Source organism: Diadema setosum, chromosome 4 (genome assembly GCF_964275005.1).
Source record: "Diadema setosum chromosome 4, eeDiaSeto1, whole genome shotgun sequence".
NCBI lineage: Eukaryota > Metazoa > Echinodermata > Echinoidea > Diadematoida > Diadematidae > Diadema > Diadema setosum.
The window spans coordinates 46,542,269-46,563,100 of record NC_092688.1 but is presented as its reverse complement, the minus strand read 5'-3'; the positions used below and the strand labels follow the sequence as shown (position 1 = coordinate 46,563,100).

Below are 20,832 nucleotides of genomic sequence, written 5' to 3'. Positions count from 1 at the left end.
TACCTCATTTATTTCTTACCATTCATAAACGAATGTACTGCACTAATTACACTGATTTATACATCACAGGAAACAGCATACTTAAGTATTGTAAACGCTTGCTAACGATAAGCTAAAGTAAAGATCATGTTGTACTGTTATACACTAGTTGAGACACAGCAAAAAGATTCCTGTATAACATTAAATGTTTAATGCTTGCGCTTTTTGAACTCAATAGTTATCACAAATCACGTATCGTGACTGCTTAAAGGGTGTGTACAGTTCTGGTCGAGGTGAAGATTTAGCTTTTAACGTTTTGTGAGATATTCAGAAACCACTCTATGAGATGTCAAAGAGCATGCAGTTCTAAGGGGTATCAAAAGTTTATTCGATGAAAATCGATTTTGAAATGGCTGAGATATCCAAAAACAAGGTGAAACAAAGAGATACTAATAAAGTTGGGGCATGTCGCCTTTTATTATTAGCACTTTTTTGGATATCTCAGCCATTTGAAAACCAATTTTCATCAAATAAACGTTGAATCCTTCTTAAAATTACATGCTCTTTCATATTTCATAAGAGGCTTTTCATTATCTCACTTAGAAATGTTCAAAACATGAATCCCTACCTCAACCAGTACTGTACAGTCCCTTTAATCTTTAGTATGCACAATGGAACAAATAAAGTGATAATTTTAATCATACTCAGTATAAAGATCCGCAATATTTGTTTTGCATAGGATTTTTTCCCTTCAATATTGCATCAAACTTTGTCAGTTTTCACAAGAATAATATAGCATCCCTTTTATAATCTAATACTGTGTAATAATGTATATTTCATTCATATCGTTTAAAAAAAAAGTATGATTAATCTTACGCTTCCTATTGATTGCAGCATGATTAATGTCAGCATTTTCTTTAAGTTGCTCTTTTTAGTGCTGCTATATTTTCATCGTTCACTTCCGACATTCTGATTATCTTATATTTCCTCACATACTTTTTGCCAAGACAAAACGTACGGAGCTTCTTCTGTTTTTTTTTTTCTCTGCTCATACGCCCTGTACTGATTCTGCTGAATTCCGCTTGCAGACCTTGTTATTTAGTGTGTACGCTTTCTACTTGTGTTGTTTATGTCTTCTGTGTTCTTTGATTGTGTCGCTTGAATTCTATGTTAATATGTTTTTGCCTACACGCTGTACTATCCCCAAACTGGGAATTGTTTGTGCTTCATTTACGTCCACATATATCATTCTTTTGCAACCTTGCCAGTTGACATGCCTTCATATACTTTATGTTCTGCGTTATGGCTAATCGACTCAACGCAGCATTTGACTCCCTTGATGACGATGAACTCTTTGATTTATTTAGACGCTCGCCGACAGAATCAAGAAGTCAGATCAATTCACATTCTTCCGCACTTTTTGAAAACCTCGTTGCCAATAATGTTAATTTTTCTTCTAATGATTTGTTTAATGAATTTGACTTTGAACATGATTCCACTTTAATCTCCTCCAAATATGTTACGGTTGACCAATTTAAAGATTTTGTGAAAGATTTTTCAGAAAGTATATTTTCTATAGTACATTTGAATATCAGGAGTATGAATAAGCATTTTGATGAATTACAGGTATTGTTAGATAATCAAAATAAACAACAAATATCTGTAATAGGTTTAACAGAAACATGGTTATCGTCTGATATTAATTTACCGTATGCATTGAATGGTTATGATTTGATTGTAAATAATAGAGTGAATAGGACCGGTGGCGGGGTTGCGATTTATTTATCTAATGAATTTGAATTTGATACTTGTGATGATTTGAATATAATGAATGATATAATAGAGTCTTTGTTTGTTGAAATTTCCATCCCTCAAAGTAAGAATATTATAGGTGGTGTTGTTTATAGACCCCCCAACTCCAGTTCTAAAGATTTTTTAGATAGTATCACAAATTTACTAAAAAGCCCTCGTTTTGTTAATAAATGCATTTATATAATGGGTGACTTTAATATTGATTTGATTAAGAGTGATGATAATACGTCACAAGAATTTCTTGAATTATTTTTGTCACCCTCTTTTTTGCCATTAATTTCCAAACCTACACGTGTTACAAATCATTCTGCCACCCTCCTTGATAATATTTTTTACTGATTCTTTACAAGTTTTGAATTCTTCTATAATTTTATCCGATATGACCGATCACTTTCCAATTATAATATGCTGTGATCTTAAACATTCGGTTAATAAGTCTTATTTTCCTTCATTTAGACGTAGAGCCACGCCAGAAAATTTAGCTAGTCTTGACGCTTGTTTAGATAGGGTTGATTGGTCAAGTGTTTGTGATACTGATGATGTTAATGTATCATTTGATAATTTTATGGAGATAATCAATAAGCATTTAGATGATTATATTTCTAAATTAAAAGATAAGTCAGTAAACTACAAAACAACACCTAAACTTCCATGGATTTCGAAATCTCTCCTCCGTTCAATTAACAGGAAAAATAGGTTGTATTATAGATTCAAAATGAAAAAAAACTGAGGAGTCAAAAAATAAATATACATCATATAAGAATATTTTGATTAAGGTCATACGATCTGAAAAGCGGAAATATTATACCATTCAGATAGAAAAATATAAACATGACGTGAAGAATACATGGAAGATATTAAAGCAGGCCATGAATATATCAAAAAAGAAATTGAATATTACAAAAATAAGATTTGATAATAAAATTGTTGAAGATCCTGGTGATATAGCAAATATTTTTAATTCTTATTTTTCAATGATGGAGAGAATCTGGCAAAAGAATACCGCAGTCCGATACGCATTTTGCAAAATTTTTAGGTCAATCCAATCCCAGTTCTATCTTCTTAGCTCCAACTACGAAATTATATGAAATAATAGACATTGTTACTGCAATGAATGATAAACGAAGTGCCGGTTATGATGATATAAGTAATTTTATCATAAAGGAAATTATATTTTCTATTGCTGATCCACTTTCTCATATTTTTAATAAATCCATAATACATGGTGTTTTTCCTGATTGTATGAAAATTGCTAAGGTGTGTCCTTTATTCAAAAAAGGAGACAGTTTTGATATAAGTAATTATAGACCTATTTCTCTGCTTTCATCCCTATCTAAGGTTTTGGAAAAATTGATATTTACAAGAACCATTAAATTTCTTAATTATTATAATGTTTTTACGAATTCTCAATTTGGGTTTCGTCAAAAACATAGCACCATTCATGCTCTTTTGAAGTTTATTGATAACGCCGCACATGCTATAGATGACCATTCCCATCTTGTTGGTATCTTCCTGGACTTCTCCAAGGCCTTCGATACAATTAATCACGAAATTTTACTTCATAAATTGTCTCATTATGGTATACGAGGGAAGGCCTTGGAGTGGTTCAGGAGTTACCTGCAAAACCGAAAACAATATGTATCTTTGAACGAGCACAGCTCTAGTCTTGAAGTTATTAAATGTGGCGTCCCTCAGGGTAGACCTTTACTTTTCATCATTTACATAAATGATTTTTGTAGATCATCTGATATACTTTCTGTTATACTTTTTGCCGATGATTCAAATATTTTCTTCTCCCACCAAAATCCAATCACTCTTGTCGATACTGTTAATTCTGAATTAAAAAAGTGACTCAATGGATAAGAGCCAATAAATTATCACTGGAATCTTCAGAAAACTAATTATATGTTATTCAGTAAGTCTATAGAAATTTTACGCACAGATATCATCTTTGATGACGTTCACTTAGAGCGTGTATCTCATACAAAGTTTCTCGGTATTACAGTGGACGATAAACTTTCGTGGAAGCCTCATATTATTAATATTAGTAAAATAATTTCGCGTAATATTGGTATTATTAATAGACTTAAATCTCATATCCCATTGTCTTCTTTGCTGACGTTGTATTTTTCATTAATATTACCTTATTTAAATTATGGAATCTTAGCATGGGGTAGTGCCCATCAAACTTTATTAGATAGATTATTGTTATTACAAAAAAGGCACTTCGTATTATTTGTGGCGTTTCTCCATGTTCCCATGCAGATCCATTATTTGTTAGATATAAGATTTTAAAAATTAAAGATTTGTTTTTCTTTCAGCTGGGTCAGTTTATGTTTCATTATAACACAAATGCACTTTGATTCAATGTTTCCACGAAATCAATTTTTTCATAATTATCCCACCAGGCGATCAAATGAGTTTCATTTACCACTTCTGAGAACATTATTGGCTCAAAATACATTTATATACACTGGCCCTAGATTTTGGAATTCTTTAAGTTGTGATATAAAAAATTCTCTATCTTTGAATTCGTTTAAGCGTAAGTTAATTTTTTTTTGTTGTTGAACTCATATTAAGATATATACGATTCATTACTTAGCTGGTCTTTACAGCCTAAGGGTTCATCGTCAATCATTATTTCATTATTGTGTATTTTTTACATTATCTTATCTGTATAAACTTTGCTCGGCTGATCGAGCTGAAACACCTCAATTCCCTCTTCTGATCCCGATGTTCAGCGTGTTGGCTTTTCCTTTCATTTCCTTTGTCTTTCTCTCCTTTCTTTCCATTATTCTTTTGTGTTTTATTACTGTCATGGTATACCCTACTGTAAAGTCATGTCAAGTAATGTCGTTGTGTTTCTACTGTCTTGTTCTGTCCTGTCTTTGTGTAAAAAAAAAAAAAAAAAAAAAAAAAGTTTAATGTATTCACAAGAATCCTTTGAGTGGTTCACAATTTACAAGCATGCTTTTCAGTGAACCTCTCAGTTCTTTCTTTTTTTTCCCTCCAAACATAACTTTGTATTTTGCCGGTATGCATGTATAATTTCGTATTTGTTAACCATTATCTACCATACATGTAAAGTCGAATACATGCCTATGTTATATCTTCCGATTCATTTCGTGTTATGTTTGACGAAAAAGAAAGAAAGAATGAAATAAATGAAATGAAATGAAATGAAATGAAATACGTTACCCTAGAATTTCTTTCATTCTTCCTAGAATTTTTCTTTATTTGACCTTGCTTTAACATTCGATATACGCCTCTTGATCGAGGGAAAGAAAGTATATGGAATTTGAAACAGTATACAATTCTACAAGTCATTATTTTAAAATTCAACCTGATCCTCACAATTCGTCAATCACAACAATACAAACTTTGCAAGTATTCACGCAAGTGCTATTTTAAATCACACGATAATTACTATGACCCTATCATGACCAGAACTAGATGTGTATGTACATGTAGGTACTATAATAGAATGAGAAAAAAAAAGAAATCATTCCTCAAAAGAAAACACACAAGTCATAGTATATACACAAAGAAGGATTATTTCTTTTGTCAATTCAGTCCGATAAAAAAAAAATACACACAAAATCGACCTGCGACTTTTGATTTCACTTGATAATGTTCTTCACATAAGATTATTATACATTGAAGCATAATTTCGTGCGATGCCGCAAATTACCCCACACCACCACCCAGTGCATTTTCTGTATTATAATGTCACTAAAGCTACTTTGAAAAAAATGTTGCTTATATGGGCAGGTGTCCCACGTAGGCCTTTTTGCATGCAATGAGAACGTATTCGCAAGCTTGCAAATTCAACGAAATATTACAGAACACTTAACGTGTCTTGAACCGTTTGATTTTGAAGTGTGATGACGTGATATTAAAATACAGAACATTCACTTCTGCGACATGAATAATGAAAATCAAACTCTGCTAAATTTCTTCACCTACTGTGTAGTATGGTTGAGGGGTCTAGATATCGCGCACGAAAAATTTGTGATGCTCTTATAATAGAAATTATTCCACAATCGTACCTGAATATCTCAATAAATATCACGAAAATGCAGAAAAATCACCTCCCAGAATCTCCTGATGATACGATAACGGAGTATAGTGCGCTGTCGCCGTTTGTATGTCGGACTTAATTTTATGCGTTCAATTTCTCGGGGTATGTAAAGGTCGCGCAGCTGCCCTATGTAGTTTCATGTGTGAAATTGTCTGCCCTTCTCTGTGGCTGTAACGTGCTTCGGCTTTCGTAGAATATAAACGATCGATCGAACAAATTACGAATTCTACCGGCTATGATACGATCATACGAACGAGACAAGCGAGACGACACGTCTAGGCTACAACATCCTTAAGATTTTAAGCTAAGGTAGGTAAATTACAAGGTAAAAAATTGGAAATTTAGTGAAAAATTTGTTCCAAAAAAATTGGAAATTTAGTGAAAAATTTGTTCGAAATCAAAATTTCTTACCTGCTTCCTTCTCATGTTTAGCGGTTGTCAGGTATGTTTATTCCATGGGCGTATCGGCAAATTTTGCGCTTAGTCCTACGCATACACAGTTACGATAATTATGCGCAATCATTAAGTCCCTGCGCGAGACTATACCCTTACTATACATTTAGGACATATCGTATTTTATTTTCCATCTTTTATCATTCTTCATTGAGTTTATTGAATACCATCATTACACTTTCTATTATGCGGTTGACATACATTTCACGCACACATACTATGTACAAGTTTAACTGAATCCGAATAAGCTATCTGATAGTTCACATACGTTTAGTTTACATTTTGCAGAAAGAAAAGAAGTGACAAAAGTGTCGAATCTTATCAAGTAGACTTACGTGCATTATTACAGGTATTCCTCGAATTACTAATGAATTGCTTCCAAACGGAACGGGCAGGCGGCCGGTAGTCAGTCGGCAAACCCTGATACACCTGTACCGCCGCTCCGCCCACCCACGTGCAAGGCCTCGTCGTTCAGGTTTATATTCCACAGTGCGATTATTAAATTTGAAACTATTTTTAAATGAAGGTGGAGAACGGCGAAGCATGGGGTGAATACTCTAGACAGTTGCACGAAAATGGATTCCAAGTACATTATTATGTGTGATTGAGGGAATACAGCAATATCAATAGAAGATACCAGCAAAGTTTGCGGAAAAGGACCGTCCTTTCATAACATACGAATTTTAGGCCTTTGGGTGCGTGTCGTAACTAATACAAATAAGGAATATAAAGATAGAATTCAACATGTTTTCACTTTTCTAACATATTAAGAGAGCACTTGACTTTCCCGTATCAGAAAGCATTCAAAGGAAATGATATCACCCTTAACATATAAGTATGTCAGTAACAACCAGATACATGGCCTGTGCATTTTTTTTTTTTTTGTGCATGAATTTTAATTTTTTATGTGTGTGGTGTTGTAACATGAAGCCGATGTTGGCCGTAAAATCTTGCGAAAATAGCTGCCACGGACTTAAAATCATGTCCTCATTATATAAAACAAATAATGCACATTACTTGGTCAGGCGTTAATAAAAAAAAAAATAAAATAAAAACTATCGAACCTCCGTAACTTTTGAACAGTGCAAAACACATTCGGCTTTGCCTTGCTGCCTTGTATGTTTCCGACTGTTCCAAACTTACTATCGGGTAGGCAATCCTTATTAAATACCCTGTGTAATATTCTTCATTTTTGTAGTAACAACATTACTGATTAAGCAAGGTGTAAAAGATGTGAGAGAATTGAGTCTGCCACTCAGTTGTTCATCCCTTGTCTCCCAGTGTAACAGCTTGACAATGACTATCAGTTTCCAATAAGTCGTGAGGAATGGAATATGAACTTGATCGACGAGTACTGATTAAAGGCTATGCCTGTATCCATTGCCTTGCCATTAGACATGTTAGACTTGACTACGCGATTGAAGATATTGAAGATACGCGATTGAAGAGGAATAGGGATCGTTGATTTGTGGCCTTCAGCACATAGCTGGCTACCGTTAATTTGACATCATTCGATGGTTGGTCCCCTCGGGGTAGAGTCGTGAAACTATTCGAGGGATGCATGCCTACATGATAATCCTGCTGACAAGACTGAAAACTTGTGATATCACTCTATATACGTAGCTAGACTCCTTGTTTTTCTCCTAATCGAGGTCCACATGGAGGGGCTTCACTTCTCTCAGACCACGCCCTCAACTCGAGATCGGGGATGTTCCTGGTGTCATCACACCGTAGTCGCAGGTTCTGAAAACCCGGCAGAGCCCCGTTTTCGTCCGGATAGGAGTGCGTGGCACTATATTCTGCAAAAGAGTGTCGACCGCTTTTGAAAGAGAAATGGATAGATGAAGAGAGAGAAGGATTGTTTTTATTGTAGCCAAATATGGGTGCAAAGAAAAATGGGAATTGATGTGGAAATACATTCGAAAGATTTTAATTTGTGCCGTGATTTCGATTTATGTAACCCTGCCGAAGCTATTTTCTTTACCATGTGAGATTTGAGAATCTGTTTTTACTTCTTTGAGCTTTGCTGTAAAATAGTGGCGGGGATGGGGTTATTGCATGCTATAATGATGATAATAGTACCAATAATATCACAGAACTAATGATCGTATCAGTTAGATACCGGCTAGTGATAAGGTTAAAGAAAAAGAGTAGGGTTAAGGTTAGGCTTAGGGTTAGAGTTTGGCTTAGGGTTAGGATTAGGTTCAGGATCATGACTATGGTTAGGGTCAGGGGGACGATCCGGGGTAAATGCCCAGGCGGTAGTTGCCCTAGACCCAAAATGACAGTAATAATCACGATAAAAGTTATAAAATTCAGGCAATCATAATAAACTATGAACTAGAAATGTCGCTTTGGCGTCTGGTATGCCTCCGCCATAATGCATGATTTTCCCAATAGGTCTAGATAGTACATGCATTGCATGTGGACAATGTGTGATTACATTTTCACGAAATTGGCAAAATATTGAAATGACAAGTTTGTCACAAATGTGTTGAATGTTCACCTTCCTTAACCTAGGTTTAATTGGATGAATAGGAGAGCATGTATCTAGAGATTTAAGGACTTTAACTCGACTTTGACCCATTCATACATTTAGGCATTGAGTAATTTTCAAGGTACAGGTGTGGAGAAAAAGTGCAATTTCTGAATTGAATAGTAAATTGTTACCATTTTCATCTGGCCCTTGACCCTAAAATTCATAAGATAATCACTTTCAGGTAGAACATGCATAATATGTACTAAGTTTCAAGATAACTTGAGCCACTTCCGAGATATGGAGGAAAAAGTTAGTTCAGCACTTTCACTTGATATTTGACCTTTTGATCTTTGAGGCAAAAAAAAAGAAGAAAAAAAAAAAACTTTCCAGAGAATTTCGATTAGGTTACACATGTATGCATACACCAAGTGTAAAAAAAAAAAATAACCCTGCTGGCATTGCATGATAGGAGGGAAATAGTAAAATTTTGAAGTGTTGCACTTGACCTTTGACCCCTGACCTTTGACCCCATGAACCCTACATTCTCTAGATAATCACTTCCAGTCAGTATATGTATATACTATGTTCCATGAAGATACCTTGAACAATTTTCCAAGGTATGGAGAAAAAAAAAGAAGTTTTAATATTTTTACTTGATCTTTTGACCTTTAACCTTTGACCTCATGACCCAAACTTTCACCAGAGAATCTTAATTGGGTAATACATGTATACACTAAGTTTCAAGAAAATATCTTCAGGCATTCAATAGATATGGTGGAAATAGTGAAATTTTATGTATTTGACCCTGACCTTTTGACCTTTGACCTTTGACCTCATGACCCAAACTTTCACCAGAGAATCTTAATTGGGTAATACATGTATACACTAAGTTTCAAGAAAATATCTTCAGGCATTCAATAGATATAGTGGAAATAGTGAAATTTTATGTATTTGACCTTGACCTTTTGACCTTTGACCTTGAGCATGTGCACCCAAAAGTTGATAGGCACAACTTCACCCCCTAATACACATACATGCCAAGTTTCATTAGGAGACCTCAACAGGTTTTGATAGTTACCTTGTCCACAAAATTCATTACAGGCGCGGTGGAGCACCCCAATTATCTCGCAGAAATCCATCGGCAGCCGAGCCTCATTTGCATAAAGTAAACAACATGTACTCGCGTAGTTGAGAAAAAGTAAACAACTTCTCAAGCTAATAACAATTTAAGGAAACCTATTTTCGGATTAAAATTGAGTTAGTTTGAATTTGAAAACATGTCCGAATATGCACATATAACATATTAAAGGATTTGACAATGATAAAATGTGAAATTTTAGCGAAAACCTGGCGAGCAAAATTACCAAAAATATGCCTCGAAAATCATCCTAAAATTCACGAAGTGTGATTGCGGAACCAAAGCGCCATTCGAACAAAGTACACCAAAATTTATTTATCTGCTTGCGTTTTAAATGTCATACCGTAATATTCCCGGCCATGGTTGTGTCGGAAAAAAACAGAAGGTGATATCAAAAATGACACGAACGCAAAGCGTACAGGTCGGTCCCATGTATGTATAATCGCGTGACTGTAGCGTTGCATGTCACAGCACACACAACGCTTTGCTGCATGCAACGTGCGCGGCAGCAGCTCAGCAGTCACAGCTAGCGGGTTAACCCGCTCTGAGCAGTCACCGCCGTGCGACACTCAGCAAAATTGACTGCGTCACATGCAAACCAACAATGAGCACGAAATCCTGAATCTCACGTACTGTACTACCACTGATCTCCCCCCTAGAGGGGAGATCAGTGTGTACCACGCATGCCCAATATTACGGGAAAAGAAATGACGTCATTTTCAATTGTTTCGCTGACTACAATTTTCTATTCCAAACCCTGTAGAAACAAGTTGATTTCTCAAAAAGTACAAGTGGAACCAAGCGTAAACTTTCACCATAAATGGATTGAGGCCTGATAAACTTATGTTGCCAATTTCGGACACATTGGAGCCCGGCCATAGTCCAGTCGGAAAAAAACAGAGAGCATGTTTTGCGAGAGGTGATTTTCAAAACGCTTTAATATCTCAAGTTCTAGTGCAGCAAATTTCATAATTTTTTCATCAAAAGGAAGGTTTTTAAAAACTTAGATAGTGTGGGAAGTTTGAGTTTACTAGCGGCACGCATAGCGGCACAAGGAGAAGGTAAAGATTTGACTTTTTCATGCACACAGTTTCGGGCAGCCGTGGATGCCCGTTGGAAATTCAAATAGAACGGGGCGATAATGAGATGCAAATTGGAGTGCTCCACCGCGCCTGATTACGGACGGACGGAAGGACGGACGGACGGAAGGACGGACGGAAGGACGGACGGACGGACAACCCGAAAACATAATGCCTCCGGCACCACTTCGTGGCGGAGGCATAAAAAGGTGTTAACGTATAGAGGAAGAGATTAGGACGACGATATCAAAATGAGTCTCGATTACGATATGGAGAAAATGGTCCCAGACATGTCGTTAATGTTGCAAGACGATGTTGACGTCAATGAAACTATACCTTGAGTCAGCATTGGTCAGTTCGACCACGCCATCTTACCTCGAGTTGGTGTCCGCTTGATAAAAAACGAAAGGTTGAATGGTTTCAATGTTGTCGAGAGTGTCACAGATCATTCTGGCGAAGGTCATCTGGCGAATTGCCTTTTGTTGGGCTATTGCGAGAAGGAAAGGGATTAGAAATGATCATAACATCATTGTTTAGAAATTATTCTTTCTGCCTCGGGAAACGATGTTAAGCTGAGCAGTCGAAAGTTTTTCTTGTTTGAAACTTCTTATATTTTCGTGCATGGACGTATGAGGGAGATTTTGCACTTTTAGAACTGAAATTCAACGATCTGGAGCACACTCTTTAAGGAAATATTTTGAAAATTGCCAATCAAAAAGTAAGATGTATGAATATTCAAGGCACTGTGACCGGTTAAATCGTCAGTGATCGTGGAATCTGTCACCTATTTCGGCGTGTGCGTCTTCGCTCCCTCGTTCGTGAGAGGGGGACACCCCTTCCAGCACCTGCCCCCCCCCCCCGTCTCACTCACGAGGGAGCGATTGCATTTTAAGATTTTAAGATTTTAAGATTTGAAATTCAACTATCTGATACACCTTTGGGGGAAGAATAAGACGACTTTCGATAGAAAAATAAAGAAAAAACAAATATCGAGAGACAATATTTAATGTCTAAATTGTGGAATCTGCACTCTTTATTACGCGTGTGCGTCTTCACCACTGTTCACTGTGTGATAAGTCTTTGGATTTGCGTAGCGCTCACCGGCAATTACTTTATAATAAAAAAGGCAGTGAATGGAACGATGATACATATCACCATAATGCCATATTATGTCACACACAGTATAACGAATCAATGACTGATAAATAATTTGAAGATCTTATAATCAGAGAGTAAAGAGAAAATTAGGTTTGAAAAATTTCGGGGGTGAGGCAACTGTCCCATAAACTGTTTCGTGATGGAACTTTCTCATGCATGAAAGAGTTAGGACATATGATTTTGTTGCTGAAGGTTATTTTCACTCATAAACAGAATACAGATGTTTGTTCATTCTGTCAGTTTTCCTTCTAGTTAGCAACATATCTCGTTACGCGATGTTCTCCTTTTTATCGTGATATGCCTGATTCTGAAAAATGGACAGAGATAAAGGTTGTTGAATGTAATCATGAGTTAGACACCTGGATTTTTGCCACACGACTCACTTTAGCAGTTAATTTTCACTCACCTAAACTTAAGGCTTGGATGCCCTCTGAGTTCTCGTACCAGAAACGGTCTCCGTACTTGAGATCATAAAAGTGTTTTCCGAGGATGCACCCAACCGTCGGTCCAACGAGGGCACCCTTTACGGGCTCCTCGACAACCATTCCGATGAACGCATCGACATCGTCAACGTGTCTGCCGGTCATTGTAGGAAGGAGAAAGTACTTGTTATGGATGCGGTAATGACATAGATTAAGGCAGAGTAGGGCCTGCTTATCTAAAACTGCCTTCGAAAACTCTATGTACACGTAAACGTCCAAACATATTTCATAAACTTATTTGGTTTGACTTATTCATTTGCATCAAACAATGGTCATAATAAATTGTTCTTCTTGTGAACCTGGCGGAACGATGCGTCAAATTCCTGAACTGTTTCGTGCGCAGTTGATAAACACAACAATAACATTACATACATATAAAGTTTCCTTCCATTGTGGATAGAAAAGAAGTAAAGTTTCTCCTTTGCAGAAGGCTGTGGAAGAACTTACACCCTCGTCGATATTTCTGACGCATACTGACATGGGGAAAAGTTAAAACGATTCCTTCTAAAGTATGGTGAACGAGAAAAAAAAAGGACGATATTTAATAACAAGTTGATTTATACATTTCTGGAAAGCTTAAGTCTCTAGGAATATGAAAAAATTAACTTTCAGAAGGTAAAAACGTCTCCAGAACCATTGAAACGATGGAGAGATGGTGTTTTGAGACCCTTTTTAGACCACCTGAACCCGATCTGACGGCGGAATTTTGGTGACCAAAATTATGACGTCACGAAATGTGCGCTGTGCTACGCACTCCATCTATGAAGGGCCATTGCGGACGTGGTTCGTTTGGAGCATAGATATTGAGAGGCACTTGCATAATTATATGCCCGTTTCCATGTATGCCCCAAACGAGTTGTGTCCGCAGCGGCCTTCCATATCCATCGCCTCTCCCTCTCTTCTTCTACCACCCCGACATTGCCACTGTCACTATCAGTGTCATTGTCACTCCCATCACTTAATTCAACTCAAAGTCTTTCCGTACAATATAAGGTTAAAATTGAACGTTTTAATGTCTCAGCCAAGAAAGCAGATGCGACTAAAGACAGGCCAGATATTGCATCCGCTCACCAAGAAATACGTGCTTTATAAATGGCGGCCGCGATGTCCCGCGGCACTCGAAAAAGGTTTTGGTTTTGTTTTTGAGTCACATTAAAAATCTTACTTAGGAGACATTTCCCTCTGCTTTGACACCTTCTTTTATATGGTTTTCTTGATTTTAATGCCTCGTTCACCATACTTTAAAGACCGGATAAATGAATCTACGTACATACATTTCACGTGCCATGTGCAAACAAAAAGGAAACAGGGTGCGTTTTAAATGCCCAACACTACTTAAACTTGTCGGATGTCTGACGGGCTTTTATCAACTTCTATTAATTTCTCAAACCATATCGAAGGTTATGACATTCCATTTTAGTTATGAGATTCCAATTCATCAATGTTAGTCTTCGTGTCAGTTTTCATGACATCATACTGAATGATTACGTCACAATGCGGGATACTCACAGACTGATAATCGCCATCATCAACAACAGAAAAGACAAAACCGACAATAACAAAGACCCAAATAGTTTTCCTCACGTGTAAGCTTCCTTTAAGACAGCAATCGTATCTGGTTTCATGACGTCAGCTAATCCTTCGAAGGAAGTGACGTTTGGCAGCCCGCAGAACTGGCGCCATTTCGTGTAGCCGGGAATGCCATGGTCCCGACCTCGTTGCGTGTTGATTGCCACCAGATCCAAGCCAAAACTGACGGAAAAGGCACAAAGCAATATAACGACATAACCTCATGTTAATTTACTAGACTGATGTGCTATATTTCAGTGTTGCCTATCTGCCATCAAAGTATCACAATGTGCGATACTGGAAGTGATGGACTTTTGCACCAGGAAGACGGTTAATTTTTTTTTTTTTTTTTTTGCACAAATTCATAAATGTGACTATTTTTCTTTTTTATAACTCTTGTATACAGGTACTTTGGAATTTTTGTCATGATTGGACTGTTTTCCTTGCCGTTTGGCATTGCATTGCATTCATTATCATAGTGTTCATAATTCTCGATGAATCATAGCACATTCTATATCAAATTTCAGGTGTTTTCTTTCACTGTTATGAATATTTTCTAAGTGAACGAAATATCAAAGATAGCATTACATTAAAATAGAAGGATGTCGTGTCGTTTACTTACGACAAAATGACTTGAAAGCTTCCAAGATTATTCTGCTAATAATGATCTACCAATGGTGTGACTTCTGTTTTCAATTCATACATATCGTATATCAATATTAGAGCAGGTTCATCCAAAGGTTTACAGCAACTTCCTGCTTCAGGAATCTGCCAATAAATGATTCACCAGTATCAAGAGTGTATAGCGTGAAATTATTGCATTTATGTTTTCCTATATCTTACCTTGCTGTGGGATCGGCGAACAAGAACCTTGTCACGTCATCGCTGAAGAATCGATCAATCTTATCTAGGGGCTGCACCATCATGCCGCGCACCAAGCTGTCGATGCCGCCGTTGTCGACGTCGAAGAGAGTGCTGCCGTTGAAGAAGGCCAACCGTAAGACCACGGGGTCGAAGACCTCGCGATACCGCACGTCCGCGCGGGTTAAGTTGGTGGAGATCTGACTATGACCCATTCGAAATGCGGCGTGTGCAAAGACGTTCGGTAAACTAGGGTCAAGGTTGCTATGGTAGCCTGTGTAGGGACTATCGATACCCACACTCAGCCTATACTTGTCCATGAGATCGCGCCCGATAGTAATCGGCAGATATTCGTTGTAGGTGATGTGTTGCAAAACAGACGAAAGTATCTTCCTCGATTCCAAGTAAATGCGATCGTGGTCCCAGAGTGGGTTTAGCTTTGACAGCCGCCTTGCCACCTGTCAAGTCAATAGAGCCAAGTTCGTTTTGCAGTTCACTCTCTAAAAAAAATTGAGTGAAAATATTCACTCTCAAAAGAGTGAATACAAAAAAAGAATAAATTTAGAGTGAAATTGGAGTGAATTTTGAGTGAAAATGTTTATTTTCACTCATTTTGGAGTGACCTCAAGGATCACTCGAAGATTTTGGAGTGATCCCTGAGGTCACTCTAAAACGAATGAAAATGAAAATTTTCACTCAAAATTCACTCCAATTTCACTTTAAATTCACTCTGTTTTGTATTCACTTCTTTAAGAGCGAATATTTTCACTCGATATTTTTTAGAGAGAATACAAAGCAATATATCAAATGCGTTTCGAACAGTCATGCCACAGATCATTAGAACAGCTTAGTGCTCTCGAAAGTAAGGCATATATTCCGCCTTCAACTAGGTGGAATATATGCCTTACTTTCGATAGCACTAAAGGCCTGCTTCCTTTTCTCTGGCATGTTGTCTGGTACTAACAAAAAAAAAAAAAAAATCAAACGAATATCAATGCCATCAACCATGCCAATCATGCAAAAGAAGTTAAGACTAGGTCTAACATTTAACTTAACGTAAACGTGATACCATCGATCAGCGTGAAAACCACAGTAAACATACAAGATCTGTTCCTGAAAATACCTTCTAATTTATGAGGAATCAAGTGGTTATTGAATCATTACACTAACAAAAGAAATGACGGTGCAATGTAGATAAATACTATGTTTAAAGAGGTGACCAAATGTTCAGTGTTTTGTTCAGATGTAAATATATTGTTCATGTATGATTTCCACAGAGAATGCGAAATAAGATAACACCTACCTTATTGTGGTATCGCAGGAATACGGTGTGAAGAGCCGTTAGTCCCACCTGTACAGCTGCGCGTTTGTCTCCAGCCTTACCGCAAGGAAACTCGGCATCCTTATCACACTTTTTGTTCGTTTCGTCCTCGGGAAGATAAGGCAGTAGCGATGCATTGAATGGGTTTGGGCTAACCCGAAGTAATCCTTCATTGTTAACAGTGGAAAAAAAAAAAACAATTCATGCTTCTTTTTATTTGTTTGCGTCAGGATTTTAAAACAAAAAACAACAACAGTCATTTACGTGTGAAAAATATTAGCCCGACCAGACCCTGTGCGAAGCACTACTATTCATACAGCGACTGGGCTGGGTATAGTTAGCAAAATATATGAATTCATTTCAGCTTGGAATGACGACGCATTGATAAACTCATTGTCCCTATGATATTATACATTAGTTCATTGTGTAATATTAATTACGTCATGCGTTTCATCAGTTTTACTTAAAAGAGGCCTCAAATCCAGAGACCACAAACTGTTAGACAAGCTCATTTACTGATATCATTGCAAAACTGGGAACCTTGCTGAATGGTTCAGAATGCGCTTCTTTTATCGAATGTGTAATAATCAAAGGATCCTCTTCTTTCATAAATGAGTAGATGTCTATTAGACAGTAATACAACTATCCAACACATTCTGAGTATACCGAATATATAACATGTATACCGCAAACTAACCAACAATGTTTAAACTCTTTTACTTTACTACACACCACTGCACCATTACCGTGATTGATTCAAGCATAACGTCGCTGGGGTGACAATTTTGGTGAAAATGACTTTTTTTTGGATTAATGGTCAGTTAATAAGTTAAGTGATGTCCTGTCCAAATCCTAGATGTCTTACCCCAAAAATGAAGCAACCACAACATATCAAAGGAATGTCTATTCCATTGGATACAGTGCTTTGGCCACCATGTTCTTGTTTTTGTTTTTCTCTCTCCTGATCATTTGACATTTTGTAGATACGACGTTTTGTCGCCCCAGCGACGATAAGTCAAACAACGACTACCACGAGGAATTTCGTCTAACCCCTTTCTCCGCGTAACTCCTGCTCGTCTTCGGTAGACGAGCCGTACAGCAGCGAGGCGTCGATGAATGACGTCAGCTGGTTGACCTGTTCGCGCGGGTCGTTCGTTGAGCAGCTCAGCCTTGGTACGGTCTTCGATCGGGATAAGGGGATACAGCGGGTATGGAAGGCGGGATCGTTCGGGGGCACAGCGATCGGAATGCAGTTAGCCGTTGCCATACATCCACATTGATCTGCAGGGTAAAGGGGTATAGATAATGAGGTAACAGAATCATGAATCTCAGTTTTATTTACGACACATCAGAGCAATAAAAGACAATAAAGTGTAAAGGAAGATATAAGATGGAAAACGATAAGTAGGTGGCTTACAGCGCAAAAGTAGACCAATATAATGAACAGAAAAAAATATCCATTTGAAAATAATATGAAGTAAAATCATATGTAGGACAACTGTAAAATATCCATAGATAAGGAAAGACTTTAACATTAAGACTCGTATTAGTATAGAATCGCAATGAAAAAAAAATAAAAGAATCTGATAGAGCAAACTATATGTTGGCATTTATACGTAATTTACATTTCTTTTTTTGTCTAATACGAGATATCTTGTAATATCAATAGATGCACAACATTGCTGGAAACCTTTTGGTTCTTGAATATTGATGAATAGTTCTTGCTCAGATGCAATGTGATGAATAACACTCTCATTATGTTAAAAGAACAGAGGTAAATAAAACGTCCCGAAATGGCCATGACAGTCACGTCTATCAGCAACTAGTCAATCAATTTACGTAATCAATTATGTAGTACATAAGCAATATCATTTGTGATTATACCGGGTTCAACGGGTGTGTGGCCGATATCGTGATCGAGAAGCTGACCAAAGTGCATGGTCATCGACGTCAGCTTAGGCACGAGGACGGTGTCGTTCCGGACGACGACATTGGAGACGACTCTGGTGCTGGGTAGCGCACGATCTTCGGCAGCCTGTCGAAGCGCCTCTCGACCTGCAAGTCATATGATTTTTTTCCACCGCGTCAATGAATTATGGTGGGACAATTCTACGTATACTGCTCATAAAGGACAAGTTCACCTTAATACATTGTGTGGATTGATTGAGCCCACCAATATGAGTAAAACACATCAGCACAAATTTGAGGAACATTCTGTTCAAATGTTATGAATTTTTGAGGTTCCAGTTCCGCCATTGCTGGATGAGAAGACTACCATAGAGTTTGTGATGTGTATTATGTGGAGAACAACATAAAGGTGATAATAGAGAAATCCACAAAATTTATTCTTTTTGGGGAGAGGGGGGAGTTGAGTACAAATTCCCTCCAATTCTCTTTTATTGTGCGAGAAGAGTGAAAATGTGTTGAAATTTCTTTATATTTGATTTACATCGTTCTGCACATGTGGCATCACAAACTTTAGTATTTTAAGTACTTCCACCATTCTGTCATTGATTAATGGTCCCAAAGAAACTTTGGGGTTTGATTAGATTTTTATTTGATATTATCATCACTCTTTTTAGACTACCATCATCATAAAAAAATTCGTGTAGGCCTAGATGTTGCCCATTTTATTCAAGAACTCTTACCGTCTCCGTAATCTGCGGGAAGGTATCGAGCATGTGGCATCCATGATTTTCCCAGGTACGGTCGCTTGAGGTTATTGCACGATCCATCGGCGGAGTGGTATCGATAGAGAGATGGAACCCTGCATTCCTTTGGGTTCATGAAGTAACCCAGTTCGTCGCATACGTCGCTGAGTTCTCGGTCTCTGTGTTTGCCAATAATGAGTACAATAACTCGAGTTAGATCGCAAAATGGGTTGAAAGCGCTATTTTTAAACTTTTAAAAGTAAGTTCTTTATCAGATAGAACAAACTAGATACTTGCATGATACCTTACTTGTTGCATAACAAGGAATTTTTTGAAGTTATGAATAAAAATATCCCATATTTTCTCTCTTTTTTTTTATTGTAAACAAGACAAATTTGCGCTTCGGTGCGACCAGAGTTAGTTTACGAAGAAGAGAGAAATAATTGAGTTCAGATCAGGTAATTTTCGTATTTCATTTTCAAAACAATGTTATACACTTAAACGTATATTACCATGTGTCTCAAGAGATATATTACTAACTATTACAATATATTAATCATAGGGAAACGTACACAAGAAATGAAATGAGAATTGAATGTAGACCTATGTACTTGCAGTTCTAATAAAAGTTATGGAAAAAAATAAATTTGGAAATGCAGGGGACCATCTTCAAAAGTTTTAAAATAGGATGACCCCAGGTAAAGTTACAACATAATGATCAAGAGCTTAATATAATAGTAATAATTTTTCATATTATAATTTCCCGTTGTTAGTGCTGACCCGTGCAGCTTTCTACTAGCGTCGTCGGTCACAGAAATTCTGTATTTATAGAGTTTTGTGAGGAAGATATTCCAATGTTTAAGCGATGTTCGTCTGATTCTGTAAGTTCGTTAGAAACTCACGTGATGTCAATGTCTGCCGATCTTTTTGAGCGCGAATACGGCGAGTCGATTCCATAGCGACGGAAAATCGAGGTAGCGTCGCGCTTCTGAGTTTCTCGCTGAGACTTAGCTGTGTTAGTCGAAATGAAGCAATGGAAAGGTATCGTTAGTTTGTGGGAGATGAACATGAGTGCAGAAATCTTTAATTATTTCACTATTTGAATATTCATATCGACTGTGCAAGAACTGTCTCCTGAAAAATTAGCGGAAACTGCCACAGAATGTCAAAACGGCCTTATTTTTCATCCAATTTTGATCATATTTTTGTTGTTTTACTGCAAAATTTAACTTCTTTTACTAACTTTTAACTGCACTGGAGGTTCCCTTTAACTATGCTCTTGCGTCACTCTCGTCTTCCCTTCTTTCTTTTACGTTATCATAATCTTTTGCAGTCGGAATTTTCCAATCCTCTTCGATAATATAGCTACCATCATCATCGCCTTCAGCATCTTCTTCTTCTTCTTCTTCTTCATCAACAACTTCATTATCTCCGTTGCTGTCGTTGTCTGAAATCATTTTTTTTTTTCAAATCATTAAAAATCCACCAACACCTCTCCCAATTTCACACATGCGCTCGAACACTTACCACCACATCCTAAGAAGAAAGTGAAGATGAATATCACAACCAGAGCGCTGGTGGAAAAAGGTGTGCTCCTTGCACACGTTGCAGTCCTGCGGAAAAAAAAAAACGGACATTGAAATCATGATAAACTTTTTATATCTTCCAACGAGGATATAGAAAGAACTGCCAACTATCGTGGCTAGCATGTACACACTCGGGTCATCAGAGATAACGTTGGTGTTGAAGAGTACAATTCTGTGGACGTG

At 37.2% G+C, this 20,832-nt stretch overlaps 1 protein-coding gene across 1 annotated transcript; it reads right to left on the bottom strand.

Annotated features, from left to right (window-relative positions):
• Positions 1–7,948: 7,948 nt before the first annotated feature.
• On the bottom strand, positions 7,949–20,520 carry LOC140227939 (salivary peroxidase/catechol oxidase-like). Its single transcript, XM_072308323.1, has 11 exons — positions 20,433–20,520; positions 19,966–20,074; positions 19,061–19,242; positions 18,297–18,467; positions 17,463–17,693; positions 16,395–16,579; positions 15,074–15,549; positions 14,246–14,413; positions 12,586–12,755; positions 11,397–11,508; positions 7,949–8,144 (listed from the first exon to the last, which is right to left on the bottom strand). The coding sequence occupies exons 1-11, from the start codon at positions 20,518–20,520 to the stop codon at positions 7,949–7,951; spliced, it is 2,088 nt and encodes a 695-aa protein (XP_072164424.1).
• Positions 20,521–20,832: the final 312 nt, after the last annotated feature.